This window comes from Babylonia areolata, chromosome 15 (assembly GCF_041734735.1).
Source record: "Babylonia areolata isolate BAREFJ2019XMU chromosome 15, ASM4173473v1, whole genome shotgun sequence".
Taxonomy (NCBI): domain Eukaryota; kingdom Metazoa; phylum Mollusca; class Gastropoda; order Neogastropoda; family Buccinidae; genus Babylonia; species Babylonia areolata.
Window position 1 is genome coordinate 20,365,248 of NC_134890.1, and position 14,360 is coordinate 20,379,607.

The window sequence follows — 14,360 nt, forward strand, 5'->3', positions numbered from 1 at the left end:
AAGACGTACATGGGCTCTGATTATGCTTTGGTTCAATCAGTTTCATCCTCACAGATCATCAGTGAAAGAAAAAAGAGAACAACAAAACATGAAGTGGGATTTCTTTTCGGCTTCGAGAGCGTAATATACTAGAGACACAGAGAGAAACTGAGAAAGAGACACAGGGAGAACTTCACAGTCGTTAACGTGGGTGAACAACAATATGTCTAATGTGCAAATAGTGAGTGTTCAGCAATGAAAACCATTCTGTTGGGTTTACGTAACCTAAGCGCTGGCGGACGCACACACTGACTCTCGGACGCACGAACACAAAAAATACACAGCACTGATCCGAGACACATCAGTTCACACACACACACACACACACACACACACACACACACACACACACACACACACACACACACACACACACACACACACAACTGATTGAAATTTCAGTTCTTTTACTGGTAGTATTACTGGTGATCCTTCTGCCCAATGCCCCACCGCTCCACCTTTATTTATATGTATTTATATACTGTATTCATTTTATATGTATATATTCATCTATTCATCCCCCTGTTTATTTATCTGTAGATTTATTTGTGTGTGTGTCAGTGTGTGTGTGTGTGTGTGTGTGTGTGTGTGTGTGTTTCTCAGTACACCTCCTAACTCCCCGCTCTCAACGTCCTGATGGTCCTCACCCATTCTCTACGACACCCATTGTACTGATGAGCATGTGTGTGCAGTTAATAAATGCGTGCAATGAACAGACAAATACAAATGAAAAGAAGTTCACACACACACACACACACACACACACACACACACACACACACACACACACACACACAGAACGCTTAGACGTCAAACTGAAGCACTTACGCGCGCGCGCGCACGCGCAAAAGACAGATACTGATCAAGACGGAAAAGGACAACGTGCCCTTAATCCCAAAACCATGCATTGAAAACTGAGCAAACTTTCGCTCCTTTTACAGGTAAGCCCTTTCTCGCCAATATCGATCACGTCCTGTGACATGACTGAATGGCTCTGAGGTCCCATGACAGCTAGGCCTATGTCGAAATACCCGCTGTGTGTAATTCAAACCAGGACACATTTCGACACCGCCAAACAAGGCATTGATTGTTGATCGGGAATGTGTAAGCTCTGATTTAACTTGAGCAAAACTTCTATCCACGGGCTCCCCCATTGAATTTTCTCTCAATGCATTCATACCCTCCCCCCCCCCCCAACCCCCCCAACCCCTCACCCCACCTCTCCCGCCCCCAAACCTCCCTCCCACCCCACGCCATTTCTCACAACACTTACGTTTGCGGCTGATCTGAGCTGCCTTTTTTTTTTTTTCATGTCTCTTTTTGACATGTTCGATTGATTATTGTGAAACCTGCAGCACACCAACCCACCCGTACCCCAACTCCACGATTCTTTCCAACCCTTTCTTTTCTTCTTTCTTTCTTTCTTTCTTTCTTTTTTAATGGTACAAAACAGAAACCGATACCGGGCGAGACCGAGGCAGTGGCGTCTTCTCTTTCCTCAAACGTTGAATCGATCGTGATTTGACTGGCCAAGCGTGACTTGTATCGACCCGAGTCCGGAACAGACACCGACTGGTTTAGAACTCTTGCACCGACACTGACACGCAGAACTGTAGTGGTGTTCACAGTGTTAGTTAACGACCGACATTCAAGCAGTTGTTTGTGTTCACAGTTCCTTCAAAGGTGAGTCAGTTGGGACTGTTCTTAACGTTAAAACCTCTGAACTGAACAGGTATAACTTCTGAGTAGATATATTTATGTAACTGTCTCTCTTTTCATATGTCAATAAACTGCTTCAGTCGTCATATTGAGTAAGGTCTTTTTTTTGCTATATCTACCTTCCAATCTGTCTGTCTGCTTCTCTGTGTGTGTGTGTGTGTGTCTGTCTGTCTCTGTCTCAGTCTGTCTGTCGGTCTGTCTGTCTTTCTCTCTCTCTCCAACACTTTTTTTTTCATTTTTCATTTGACCTGAGGGCTGGATGTAATAATAAAAAAAGGCATGCTTATTCCACTTTCCTCATTAAAAAAAAAGACACACAAAAAAAAACAAAAAAACAAAACACACACACACATTCGTTCACTGTCTCTCTATCTCTGTATGTCTGTATGTATTTACACTTGTTGAACTGATTTCGTACTCTTTGACTACATGGTTTTCATTTCATTTCTTTCTTTAAGTACCTTTTGTCGGTTGTCTGTCACCTGTCTGTCGTCTGTCTGTCCACCTGTCTGTCCCACTGTCTGTCCCTCTCATTGATCTTGTACCTTAGCCATTCTATGCCGATTTTATTTCACGAACTGAAAGTGACTCTTAAAGGGAAAGGTTATGACACGTAGATCTGCTGTTCTGCCTTTGACTCCGGGTCACGTGGGCTTTCGAGGTCGCAACGAAATTGCACAGATCGATTTGCCAAGCCCACCACACACCACAGGAATTTTCTCTTGCCACAATACCTTATACAGACCTAAAAACCCAAGATTCAATCGCAATGTGAAACATATCTGGCAAGAATGGAACTCCTACAGTGAAAACAAACAGGCCTTTTTTTTCCTGTGCCCTCCACGGGCATTTCTGAAGTAAACACGTCTTGTCTTGTTTTGACCTCAAATATACCTACTTCCTTCCTTTCGTTCCTGGAAACAGGAAAAGGGACACCGTCCTCTCTGGGTTCCAGACAGGTCGTTCTTATCGGACGGTTCCAGTTTTCTCAAGGAGGCTTCACTGCAATTGGACAAATCCATATACGCTACACGACATCAACTCCATGCCACTGCCCACCCTTCCCACCACCCCTACTCTTTGCCCCTCACTCCCTCCCCCTGCGCTACCACACTACGAGCGTTGCATCCAACAAATCGATCAATTGATCGATATTGATCATCGTGTCAGCGGGATGGTTGGGTCTACTACTGACTCTCCTCTTTTTTTTTTTTCCTTTTCTTTTTCCCTATCTTTTAATGAATGGCTTCGTCAGTTCTAACTTCGTTGATGAGATGTTTTGGGGTGCAAGTAGTGCATGGAGCAACTGTTGTTTGCTGTTGTTCTTTGAATACTTCACACGCCGCCTTCAGTTCATCAGGAGTTATTTCATGGAGGTGTAAAACTCCTCAGCACGCTTCCGTACAGAAGGAAACGGCGCCCAACACCCCGTTCATCATCATTTCTTTACACACACACACACAATTATATATATATATATATATATATATATATATATATATATATATATATATATATATATATATATATATATATGTATATGTGTGTAGTGTGTGTGTATTTAACAAAATATCTATAGAAATATATATTTAATATAAAATATATTTCTATTTATTTCATTGTTGCTGTTGGTGGTGGTGGTGCATTACCTTGTGAACTGAAGCCAGACTGAATGAATGTTGTGTGTAGTTGTCAAACTCCAGTTATCATCAGTGCTTTTTTTTTTTTTTCCAGGAAGAACGTTCACCTGAAGATCAAGAACATCTGTCGCCATGGGAGTCACCACTTCTACCAGCCAAACAGGTGGGGTTATGGATGGCAATGGATGGAAATGGATTGATGGATAGATGGATGGACAGATGGAAATGGATGGATGGATGGATGGAAATGTATGGATGGGTGGAAATGTATTTGTGGATGGATGGATGGATGGATGGATGGATGAATAGATGTAATGTATCTATGGATGGATGGAATGTGTGGGTGGACGGATGGATGGATCGATAAGTGAATGAATCTCCATTTATCGCTCAGACAAATTTTCAGCACTTCATACAAATAAACACCCCCCCCCCCCTAAACCCCCTCCTTCTCTCTAACCTCTCTGCCCTCACTGCTGGCCCAGGTATCCAAGTGAACATCTAAAGTATTCGAAGAATACAGGTACATGTAAACAACTTCCATATTTTGAAAATGACTCTGCAAGAATAGACTTCAAAGATGAATGAATGAATCGGGAGAATGGGAAATGGGGTGACGGCACAGATGTTAATATATTGTAATGGCTTTGAGTACTAATGAGACAGATCCACCCGACACATGCATTCAACTGACAACTGCGAATTTTAATGCTGGATATTGCCCCCAAGATGGACACACACACACACACACACACGTGCGCCTGTCTGAACACGAATTTTACGGAAAAGTTGAGACACATAACGTGTGTGTGTGTGTGTGTGTGTGTGTGTGTGTGTGTGTGTGCGTTTGTGCGCGCGCGCGTGCGTGTGTGCTTGCGTGTTTGAGTGTGTGTTCCGCGTGCGCACGAGCGCGTGACTGTCACAGCACTACACACATTGCTTTTCAAGGACATGTGTGTGTGTGTGTGTGTGTGTGTGTGTGTGTGTGTGTGTGTGTGTGTGTGTGTGTGTGAGATGCATGCGTGTGTGTGTGTGTGTGTGTGTGTGTGTGTGTACGTGCAAGCGTGTGTGTGTGTGCGTGCGTGCGTGCGTGCGTGATCTTCTACAGGTATGACAGAGATGGAGCCGGGCTGGGTGAAGACAGTGCAGGTGCTCCCTGAGTTCGCCAACGACAAGATGGGATCTGTGTCTGAGGGCTTCTCCATCACGAACCCCAACTCCATCTACAGACACCGTCTGGGCCACTTTGACTCCGACGGTGCCAAATGGGGCCGCGGCTTCACTTCAGGTAAGCCCGGCGGTAACTGCCATCGAAATTATATGATATAATTATGATATGATTTGATATGATATGATACAGGATAAGATCAAACTATCAAGGGCCGTATTCAAGACACGGTTTCTCCGCAAAACGCCTCTTTTCCCTTAACAAAACCAACGCAACAACAGGATTCACCATTGCTTTCTCTGCTTCATGGGCAGTCACTCTTGGCATTTTTATCGAAAGGGTAAATTGGATACGGCCCCTGATAGTTTGATCTTATCCTTTGTTCGCTTGGCAGTCAAAATTGATGTCATTATAGTCCCTAGGAATTACGTATGTAGCTGCGAAGTGCGCACTTGCAGACGAAAACTTATGGAATGTTCGAAATTTGCAGTTCTTCGAAAAACACACACCTTCCTTCAGAGAAACAAAACTTATGTGGTTCAGAACCTAACGGGTGCTGCTCCATTATGTCTGTACAGGGAAACACGCCTTCGAGGTCTTCTACCCTGTGGCGCTTAGAGGAGCTGAGGCCACGGTGGGCGTGGGCACCGAGTCAGCTCCCTTGTACGCCAAGGGGAAGGTGGCCTTGGTGGGCTCTACCAAAGACTCGTGGGGCATCTCGCTCAGGACCAAGCGATCATTCCACCGGAACGCCATGGTCAAGAAGTACCCCATCACCCAGGTCAGTGGTTAGAGTTTCGTTTATTTATTTATAGTCTGTTCATCTAAGATTAACTCGCGGCGTAGCTCAAGTGTCGATGACCGCCGACATCATCCACGCTGATTTAAGACTCCTTGGGATCGGTCTGAAAAGCCACTGAGAGGAGGCAGGCCTCTGGCTGTGGGTTTTCAAGGAGTGTGATGAGTATGGGCTTTAATACTGGGACCTGTCCATGTACCTTTAGGTGAACAGGGTTCACAACGAGAGCAAAAGGAGGAGGAATTTTGTTTATTGTCCCGTCACACATATCGGTGACTGAAAACATTTTGTTAGAGTATTAATGCATACATTTGTGTATTATCGATTAGAAAAAAGCAAAAGGTTTTTTTTTTGTTTGTTTGTTTATTTGTTTTTTGGTTGTTTTTTTTGGGGGGGGGTTTAAGGCTAACTGAAACACGTACTGTTGTGTGGTTGAAGTTTTGAGCAGTGAGGCTGTGTTGGACTTTTTGTTCCCCGGAATATTATTGTCATACAGTTTGGCGTCAAAAAACATACGTGACCGAGAAAATGTCACCGACAAAACCTAAGTTGGCTAGCCAGTTAAAGGATGGTAAGACTAGCATGTTCAAAGACTTCACTCAAATATGAGAATTGGAGCTATCATTTTTCTTATATCACCTACGTATTAAAATATTTTATTATTGAGCAATAGCATGGCGATGGAATGCAGATCTATAAAATGCTTTCTTTTTATCCTGCTGCTCCACCATCTTTGTGCTGGTTCCAGTGACAGCCATTCGTCTTTCCGGCAGTCGCTAATCCACTTCCATGCACTTCTTGAGTTCTTGCTCTCTTTACTTTTGTTATTGGTAAGCTTACACTGAAAAAGGTAAAACCGTCTAGATTCGGTGATGTCTTATTTTAGTATCCTAAATTCGTATGCTATTTAAACGAAAATTTTCGTGCATTTTGTTGTTGTTGTTGTTTTAATGTCGGCATGTGGGAATGATATGTTGCGTGTAATCGACACTTTTAATCAAGAATTAGGCATAATACGACGCGAAATGATCCATAACATGAACACAACACTCGTCGTCTTAAAACCGCCATGTTATCTGGTTGCCTGTGCATGCATTCTTTACATATGTGTGTGTGATATGTGTTCTTTCCCTCCCCACCTCCGTTCCCTAACACACGAAACGACCGTGTGGTGTATGTGTAATCTCTCCCCCCCCCCCCCTCCCCCCCTGCCTCCTTTTCCAAACACACCAAACGACCATGTGGTATATGTGTTCTATCTTTCTCTCTCTCTCCCCCTTACCCCCCGCCCCCTTTTCCCCAAACCGCCATGGTTTTTGGTTACCTTTGCACGGATTGCATGCGATCTCCTCCGCACCCCATCCCGTCCCCAACATACCAAACGACCGTGTTGTGTATGTGTTCTCACTCCCACCCCCACCCCCACCACCCCCTGGCCATCTCTAAACACACCAAAGAACCTGTGTGTGGTATATATGTTCTTTCTCCACCCCGCTCCTTTTATACTATACTATGGGCACAATGTGAAAGTGTGTATTCATTATGATCGTGCATTTATTGTCATTTGCTAGAGATAACACAATGTTATCAAATGTCACCTTCATCCACTCACCCCCTTTTTTCCCCCATTGTATTGTGGCCCAAAGCCGATGTGTACATTAAACTTTCCTGAGTTCTGAGTTTTGAGTTCTGAGTTCTCCACCCCGCTCCACGTGCAGAGAGAGCTGCCGGACAAGTTCTACATGTACCTGGACGTGGACGCAGGCCTGCTGCAGTTCGGCTCGGACGTGGGCTTCTACGGCACGGCCCTCAACCACATCCCTAGAAACCAGCCCCTCCACCCCATGGTGTCCTCCACCGCCCACAAGGCCACCATCAGCATCGTGTACCGCGGCACGGCCTGCGACATCGCCCAACAGGCGGGGATGGTGACGGGGCCCCTTGGACACAATCAGCACGTGGTCATCGTGGCTCCCCCTGGCGGTACTACTGTCGTCTCCACGGCCACCGCTCTGCCCCCGACGCCACAGCCTGTCGCCCTCTATCCAGCTGTCCCCCCACCTCCCCCGGCCTACAGCCCCCAGGACCCCAGCGTGGAGCCCGGGAGTGGTAGTAAGGCCGGCTGGGAACCCAAAGGGGAGAAGCCCAGTGGTGGGGAACCCAGTGGTGGGGAGCCCAGCGGTGGGGAACCCAGTGGTGGGGAGCCCAGTGGTGGGGAACCCAGTGGTGGGGAGCCCAGCGGCGAGCCCAGTGGCGGTGAAACCAGTGGGGAGCCGCAGGCTGAAAAACAGTAATATGTTTGAGATGGAAAAAAAAAGAAAAAGAAAAAAAAAGAAAAAAAGGGAAGTAGACGAAGAAGGAAAAAAGATGATAGGCTACGTGTGAGCACAACACTTTCTTCTTTTCTTTTTTCCCCCCTTTTCCAACTGAGATTTTGTTTATCTGTTACAATTGCCATGACAAACGCTTTTTTTTCTTTTTGTTTTTGTTTTGTTTTTGTATGTCGGGTCTGTAGTAAAAATAAACAACTCGTGTAAACAGGCCTTGAATGAAAGAAATTGACCAGCCAAACCAAACCACGGACGGGTATAGCAGCATAGGACGATACGATCTGCACAAGACCAGAGCACAAAACCGATGCCATCTATTTTCATTTTGGTTGTCGGTTTGTTTTGTTTTGTGTGGTTTGATTCCCATGTCTGTGTCATTGTCTTTGTAGAGGGAGGTAATTTGATGAAAGGCACTGCATAGGAAACCAAGTGGAGGAATTTGTTTCTGCTGTCACACACACACACACACACACACACACACACGTGTAGGTCAAGCAGATACCACACTTATATTTAATATATTTCTGTTGTTGAGAAACTTGCTGCCTAAAGAAACGCTGTTTATCATGACATGTAAAGTCATCATGGATAGCATGTCAGATATTTCTTTTCCTTTAGCTTCCCCTGCATGTTAGTCTTCCTATTATCATTGATGCCAAGGAAGCGCCTATCTTTCGAGCAGGGACCGAAACTCTATAAGCGCTTTACGAAGACGGAGTAATTTGCACAACAGGCTGCCTACCTGGTTAGAGCCGACTGACAGCCCATGCATGTTAGAGTGGATCTTATTCTTCAGAACTTTGCAAGGGATAAATTTTTTGTTTCCACTGGTTATTCAACGTGCATTGTGTGTGTGTGTGTGTGTGTGTGTGTGCAGCAGTATCCGTCGCAGACACTAAACTGTTGTGTACATTGAGTGACTTATATATATATATATATATATATATATATATATATATATATATATATATGTGTGTGTGTGTGTGTGTGTGTGTGTGTGTGTAAATAATGCATCTTATTTTCAGGTTTTATTGTACTATTTTAAGGCTCTTTACTTGCACTTGTTTTTCCTCCACTGTGTTTTACATAATTATTTTCTTTCTTTTTTTCTTAAAGAAAAAAAAGAAGAAGAAGAAAAAGAAAAGAAATTACGTGTGTATAATTGTTGACCGGTTTCATTTGTGTTGCTTTCATTTAGCTTTGACTTCTCTCCCCTGCTTATTCTTTTTTTTTCCTGGGTGAGTTTGCTTCACTGTTTATCACCCCTTGGACATTGTCCTCCGTTTAGTTTGTCCCTTTCTTGACTGTGCACAGAGTGACCGTTGGTCGTTGTTGCCTTTGCCTTTGCCTTTACCTTGCCTTTGATTTGTCTTGCCTTACCTCGTTGTTATCTGATTGGATATTTAACTCCTTCATCCATAAGCCCGAGCTTTGTTCTGATATCTTAATTTGTCTCATTAAAACAGTTTTCACGTTCCTGCATATGCAGAAACCAAACCAAAAAGGAAAAGGAACTATTTACTTGCTTACTTCCTTAAGCCCTTCACTCCCTGTGAAGTACAGGCCATCAACGATGTTTCTCCACCGTACTAGACTCAGGGCTGTCCTTTCTGCATCCCTCCAGCTTGATCCCAGCCTCGGAAAAGGGAACTAACTACTACAGTACTTCCGGATGTGTCTACACGTAATCTGGAGGAAAAACGGTGTATTTTCTGCGTTAGTTCGGCATCAGTGTAGCATGGATGGCTGCTGAGGCTCTAATCTCGCCAAAGCCGAATGGTTTAACCTCTGCAACGTCATAAATTATTCTAAGCGAGCTTAGCTGTGCTGAGTTGGCATAGCGGTCAGAATTTTGCAACAAGCGATCTTAGCTAAGTTTGTATAGTGGTAAGAATTTTTGCAACAAGCGATCTTAGCTTGCAAAGTTTGCATAACGGTCAGAATTTTGCAACAAGCGATCTTAGCTGTGCTAAGTTTGCATAGCGGTCAGAATTTTACAACAAGCGATCTTAGTTTTCATAGCAGTCAGAATTTTGCAACAAGCGATCTTAGCTGTGCTAAGTTTACATAGTGATAAGAAATTCCCTATTACCGACCTTGGCAGTGCTTAGTTTACATAGCGATAAGAAATTCCCTATTACTCACATTGGCAGTGCTTAGTTTACATAGCGATAAGAAAATTCCCTATTACCGACCTTAGCAGTGCTTAGTTTACATAGCGATAAGAAAATTTCCTATTGCCGACCTTGGCAGTGCTTAGTTTGAATAGCGATAAGAAAATTCCTATAACCGATCTTAGTATTTTAAAGTTTAAATAGCCGTGAGAATTTTCATACAGTCAACCTTAGCAGCGCTAACACGTTTTTCCACAACAGTATAAGTGACATTAGCAGCGTTAGGTTTGCTTAGCCGGAAGAATTTTCAGTCAAGTGATCTTGTATTTGTATTTTGTATTTCTTTTTATCACAACAGATTTCTCTGTATGAAATTCGAGCTGCTCTCCCCTGAGAGAGCGCGTCGCTACACAAAAGTGCCACCCTTTTTTATTTTATTTATTTATTTTTTTTTTTCCTGCATGCAGTTTTATTTGTTTTTCCTATCGAAGTGGATTTTTCTACAGAATGTTGCCAGGAACAACCCTTTTCTTGCCATGGGTTCTTTCATGTGCGCTAAGTGCGTGCTGCACACGGGACCTCGGTTTATTGTCTCATCCGAATGACTAGCATCCAGACCACCACTCAAGGTCTAGTGGAGGGGGAGAAATATCGGCGGCTGAGCCGTGATTCGAACCAGCGCGCTGAGATTCTCAAGCTTCCAAGGCGGACGCGTTACCTCTAGGCCATCTTAGCAGCGTTTAGGTTTGCATTGAGGTAAGACTTTTGAAAATTGTTACCAAGACTTGGGAAAAAAATCTTATCACAAAGCAAACTTTGCACTGCTAAGATCACTTTTGCAACCTGACCCTGTTTCTTTGTGAGCAAAAATTAATGTCTTGTGACATTTGTGACAGGGTTTTTTCTCTCTACATTTGTGATACCTACCTTTTGTCTGTTTTTTTAATGAAGCAATGATGATGAAGTCAGTTTTGTGATGCTGTCATTATGTGTTTTATCATTGTGCCATTTGCCTGGAACATGGCAATGCGATATGTTACTTATGTGATACTGCCATTTGTTGCTTTTATTGTAGTGCCATCTCTAATGAACATGACAATGTTACATGTCACTTTTGTGACTTCCATAAAGTGTGATTGTGTCATTTGTTTCTTTTTACGATAGTGCCATCTGTCATGCTTGCGACTACGCTACATGTCTTTTTAATTTTTTCTCTTTTTTTTTTCCAACATAATTTTAATCATCAGTATTCATTTATGAATCTCATATGTGGCGACATTATACGTCACATTTGTGGCATTTTCAAATGATGGATTGTAATAACATTATTTCACATTTCTGACAGCGTGATTCGTCAATATTATTAGAATGAGTTGATGTGTGCGTGCGAGACTACGTGCATACACACACACACACACACACACACACACACACACATATATATATATATATATATATATGTATACATATATAGATAGATGTGTGTGTGTGTGTGTGTGTGTGTGTGTGTGTGTGTGTGTGTGTGTGTACGCGCGCTATATATATATATATATATATATATATATATATATATATATATATATATATATATATAAGAAGAAAGAGAAATACCCGTAGGTGCTGGGAAGGACCCAGAGAAGCACTGTCTCCACCCGCCCTTGGAACAATCCTGCACCACCTTGGAGGTCTGCGTTGTGTTCACGATGGGTACAGGCACGCACAGGACACTCCATTAAGGGACATAACTGCTCCCGAGTTCAGTTTCAGTAGCTCAAGGAGGCGTCACTGCTTTCGGACAAATCCATATACGCTACACCACATCTGCCAAGCAGATGCCTGACCAGCAGCGTAACCCAACGCTCTTAGTCAGGCCTTGAGAGAAAAAAAGAAAAAAAAGAGAGAAAAATACACGAAAAAAGAACTACTACTACTAATAATAATATGTATAAGGCACAAAAACTTGATGAAGTCAACCATAAGCGTACCAAAAAAAAAAAAAAGAAGAAAAAAAAAGAATAAAATATATATATATAAAAAAAATATATATATATATAAATAACTAACTAAATAACTAATAATAATATGATTTTAAAAAATAAAATAAAATAAAATAAAATAAATAAATAAAAAAGACAACAATGATGATAAATAAGCAAATAAATGTAAAAAATGCAGACACATATTCACACATACACACACATACACAAACATGCAGTTTCACAGATATGAAAGCACAGTCAAATACACATGAATGTACATGAGCCCCAACACACACACACACACACACACACACACACACAGACACATTACCCTGCACCTCCTCTACCCCCTTCCACACACTCATTTCTAGGCTACGTATCGCAGCTTCCATGGCACACACACACAAACACACACACACACACACAGGCACACTTACTTGTACAAGCACACACACATTCGCCCATATTCACCACCCCCAACCCCACACACATATATACAAAGATATATATATATATATATATATATATATATATATATATATATGCACACCCGCACGTTCCAATATTCCGTTGCTCCGTTGTGAAGGACAGGAGAGAGCGGAGACCCTTTTGGCAGTCCCGTGGATAGTTTAGAAGGTGCAGACATCCAATCTCCGAGGCGTAGGACGACGGTTCTTTCCTGAAGCGCTGCTGCTATCCATCTTGTCAGTGTCAAACTTACTCCATACCTTAGTAGCAGCTCCATGAGGTGCGCAAACTGGACTTTATTGTAGGCATCTTTAAGGTCGGTTGCTACTGCTAGTGTTTCTTCTTTTCTTTGACATCCTTCATATACCTCATGTGCAAAAGCAACTGCATTTTCCCATGTGGACTTGCCTGTTCTGTAACCACCTTGATTTGAAGGGAGAATGTGCCTGTGTTCAAGATCCCTTGCAAGTTTCCTGGCTATCATGCGTTCCACCATGAGCTTTCCAGCAATGTTTTGCACGGTTAGGATTCGGTAGCCGCTTACCTGACGATGGTCCTTTCCTCGTTTTGGTATGGGTTTTAAGAAGCTGTGTGTCCAGTCCTCCGGCACATGTCCATTGTGGAAACTGTTTTGATATAGATTGAAAAGTTTGCTTCTGTCTCTTCCGATAGCTCCTTGATGTCCGAGTAGCGAACTTTGTCTGGGCCAGGAGCCGATTCTTTCTTGCATTTAGCTTTTGCTTCGTTTAGATCATCTATTGTCAAGTCATCATCGGGTCCAGTCTACATAAGGGTTTCTTTGATCACTCTGTTGTATGAAACGTTTGAGCAGGGCGGATCCTTTTTCTTCGTTTGTCTTAAGTTTGGTTCCGTCAGTATCTAACATGTCTGGGGTTGTTGTTGTACACGTTTTCCCTTCCATGCGACGATAAAATTGCCAGAACTCTGTCAATGTTGTGTCATAACTGAGTGCCTCGCAAAACTGTTTCCACTTGTCATTTTTGGCCTCTTGAGCAATAACTTCAAACTGTTTAGTTTTTTCTTTCATTTTTGTTTCAATATCTTTGTCCGGAGAAGGTTTTGTTTTTTCTTTTTGCCAAAGTTTGACAGCCGCATGTTTTTCTGTCCAGGCTGTCTCTGTGTCGGTATTCCACCATGGAGGTTGAGTAGTTTGCATCCGGTTCGGTGCCGTTCTTTTGTTTCTTCTGCGTCTTAAGTTTTTATATACATGCATAAACTATGCATTTGCGCGGGCACCACACTTAGACTTAGATAGACATGCACACGCGCTGTACATACAGACATGTGCGTGCGCCAACACACACATACAACACCACACAGAAAATGTGTGTGTGTGTGTGTGTGTGTGTGTGTGTGTGTGTGTGTGTGTGTGTGTGTGTGTGTGTGTGTGTGTGTGCTTTTCTGTGTGGTGTTGTATGCGTATGTTGGCGCACACACATGTCTGTATGTACAGCGCGTGTGCATGTCTGTCTAAGTGTAGTGCCCGCGCAAATGCATAGTTTATGCATGCATATAATGTAACACACACACACACACACCAGGAGAAAACGTAGTCTTATACAACCGACTCTCTCCCCTCCCCCTCCTCCCCCCTCAACCCTCCCAACTCCCCACGGTAGCTAGGGACCCAGAAAGTACCCCACGGGTATAATTCAAGGTCTATGGCTCGTGACGTCACAGCCCACTAGTCAAGCGCGACCGAAAACCACGAAGTGTGGGTGGATGAGAGGTATGTGTGTATGTGGGTGGGTTGCGGGGGGGGGGGGGGGGTGTAGGAGTGGGAGTGCAATTGATTTGTTATTAAGCCCCTCACCTCCACCACCCCAAAAAACGTCCACCTCCAACTGAACGGGCAGCCTTTCCACCTCTCCGATGTACCCGACTTTAACACAGGCCACAGATATTGACAACAATTAATACCTATGTACAGGCACATGCTGAATGGTATTAGGGACCCAGTCAGTAACAAATAACAGAGTCGGTACGCGGAATCAACATTTCGAAGAGCTGTTCCAAATATATTTAGGTAGCTTTGCAAATGATGATAACGACGACGATGCTAAAATATTCTAACTTCTGACAA

The 14,360-nt window shown here is 43.3% G+C and overlaps 1 protein-coding gene and 1 long non-coding RNA gene across 2 annotated transcripts; one reads left to right on the forward strand and one right to left on the reverse strand.

Moving 5' to 3' along the window:
• The first annotated feature begins 1,512 nt into the window (after positions 1 to 1,512).
• On the forward strand, positions 1,513 to 8,482 carry LOC143290474 (F-box/SPRY domain-containing protein 1-like). Its single transcript, XM_076599959.1, has 5 exons — positions 1,513 to 1,722; positions 3,493 to 3,561; positions 4,507 to 4,686; positions 5,145 to 5,347; positions 7,084 to 8,482. Exons 2-5 carry the CDS (start codon positions 3,531 to 3,533, stop codon positions 7,657 to 7,659), a joined length of 990 nt encoding a protein of 329 aa, XP_076456074.1. The 5' UTR covers positions 1,513 to 1,722; positions 3,493 to 3,530; the 3' UTR covers positions 7,660 to 8,482.
• A 1,348-nt stretch (positions 8,483 to 9,830) lies between these two features.
• Positions 9,831 to 11,142, reverse strand: LOC143290475 (uncharacterized). The gene is made up of 2 exons (XR_013056394.1): positions 9,941 to 11,142; positions 9,831 to 9,890 (listed from the first exon to the last, which is right to left on the reverse strand). It is a non-coding gene; the product is annotated as an uncharacterized LOC143290475 (long non-coding RNA).
• Positions 11,143 to 14,360: the final 3,218 nt, after the last annotated feature.

Coding starts and splice junctions, on each gene's coding strand:
- LOC143290474 (XM_076599959.1), top strand. CDS start 3,531: ATGGGAGTCACCACTTCTACCAGCCAAACAG. Junction 4,687..5,144: donor GGGCCGCGGCTTCACTTCAG/GTAAGCCCGGCG, acceptor ATGTCTGTACAG/GGAAACACGCCTTCGAGGTC. Junction 5,348..7,083: donor AGAAGTACCCCATCACCCAG/GTCAGTGGTTAG, acceptor CTCCACGTGCAG/AGAGAGCTGCCGGACAAGTT.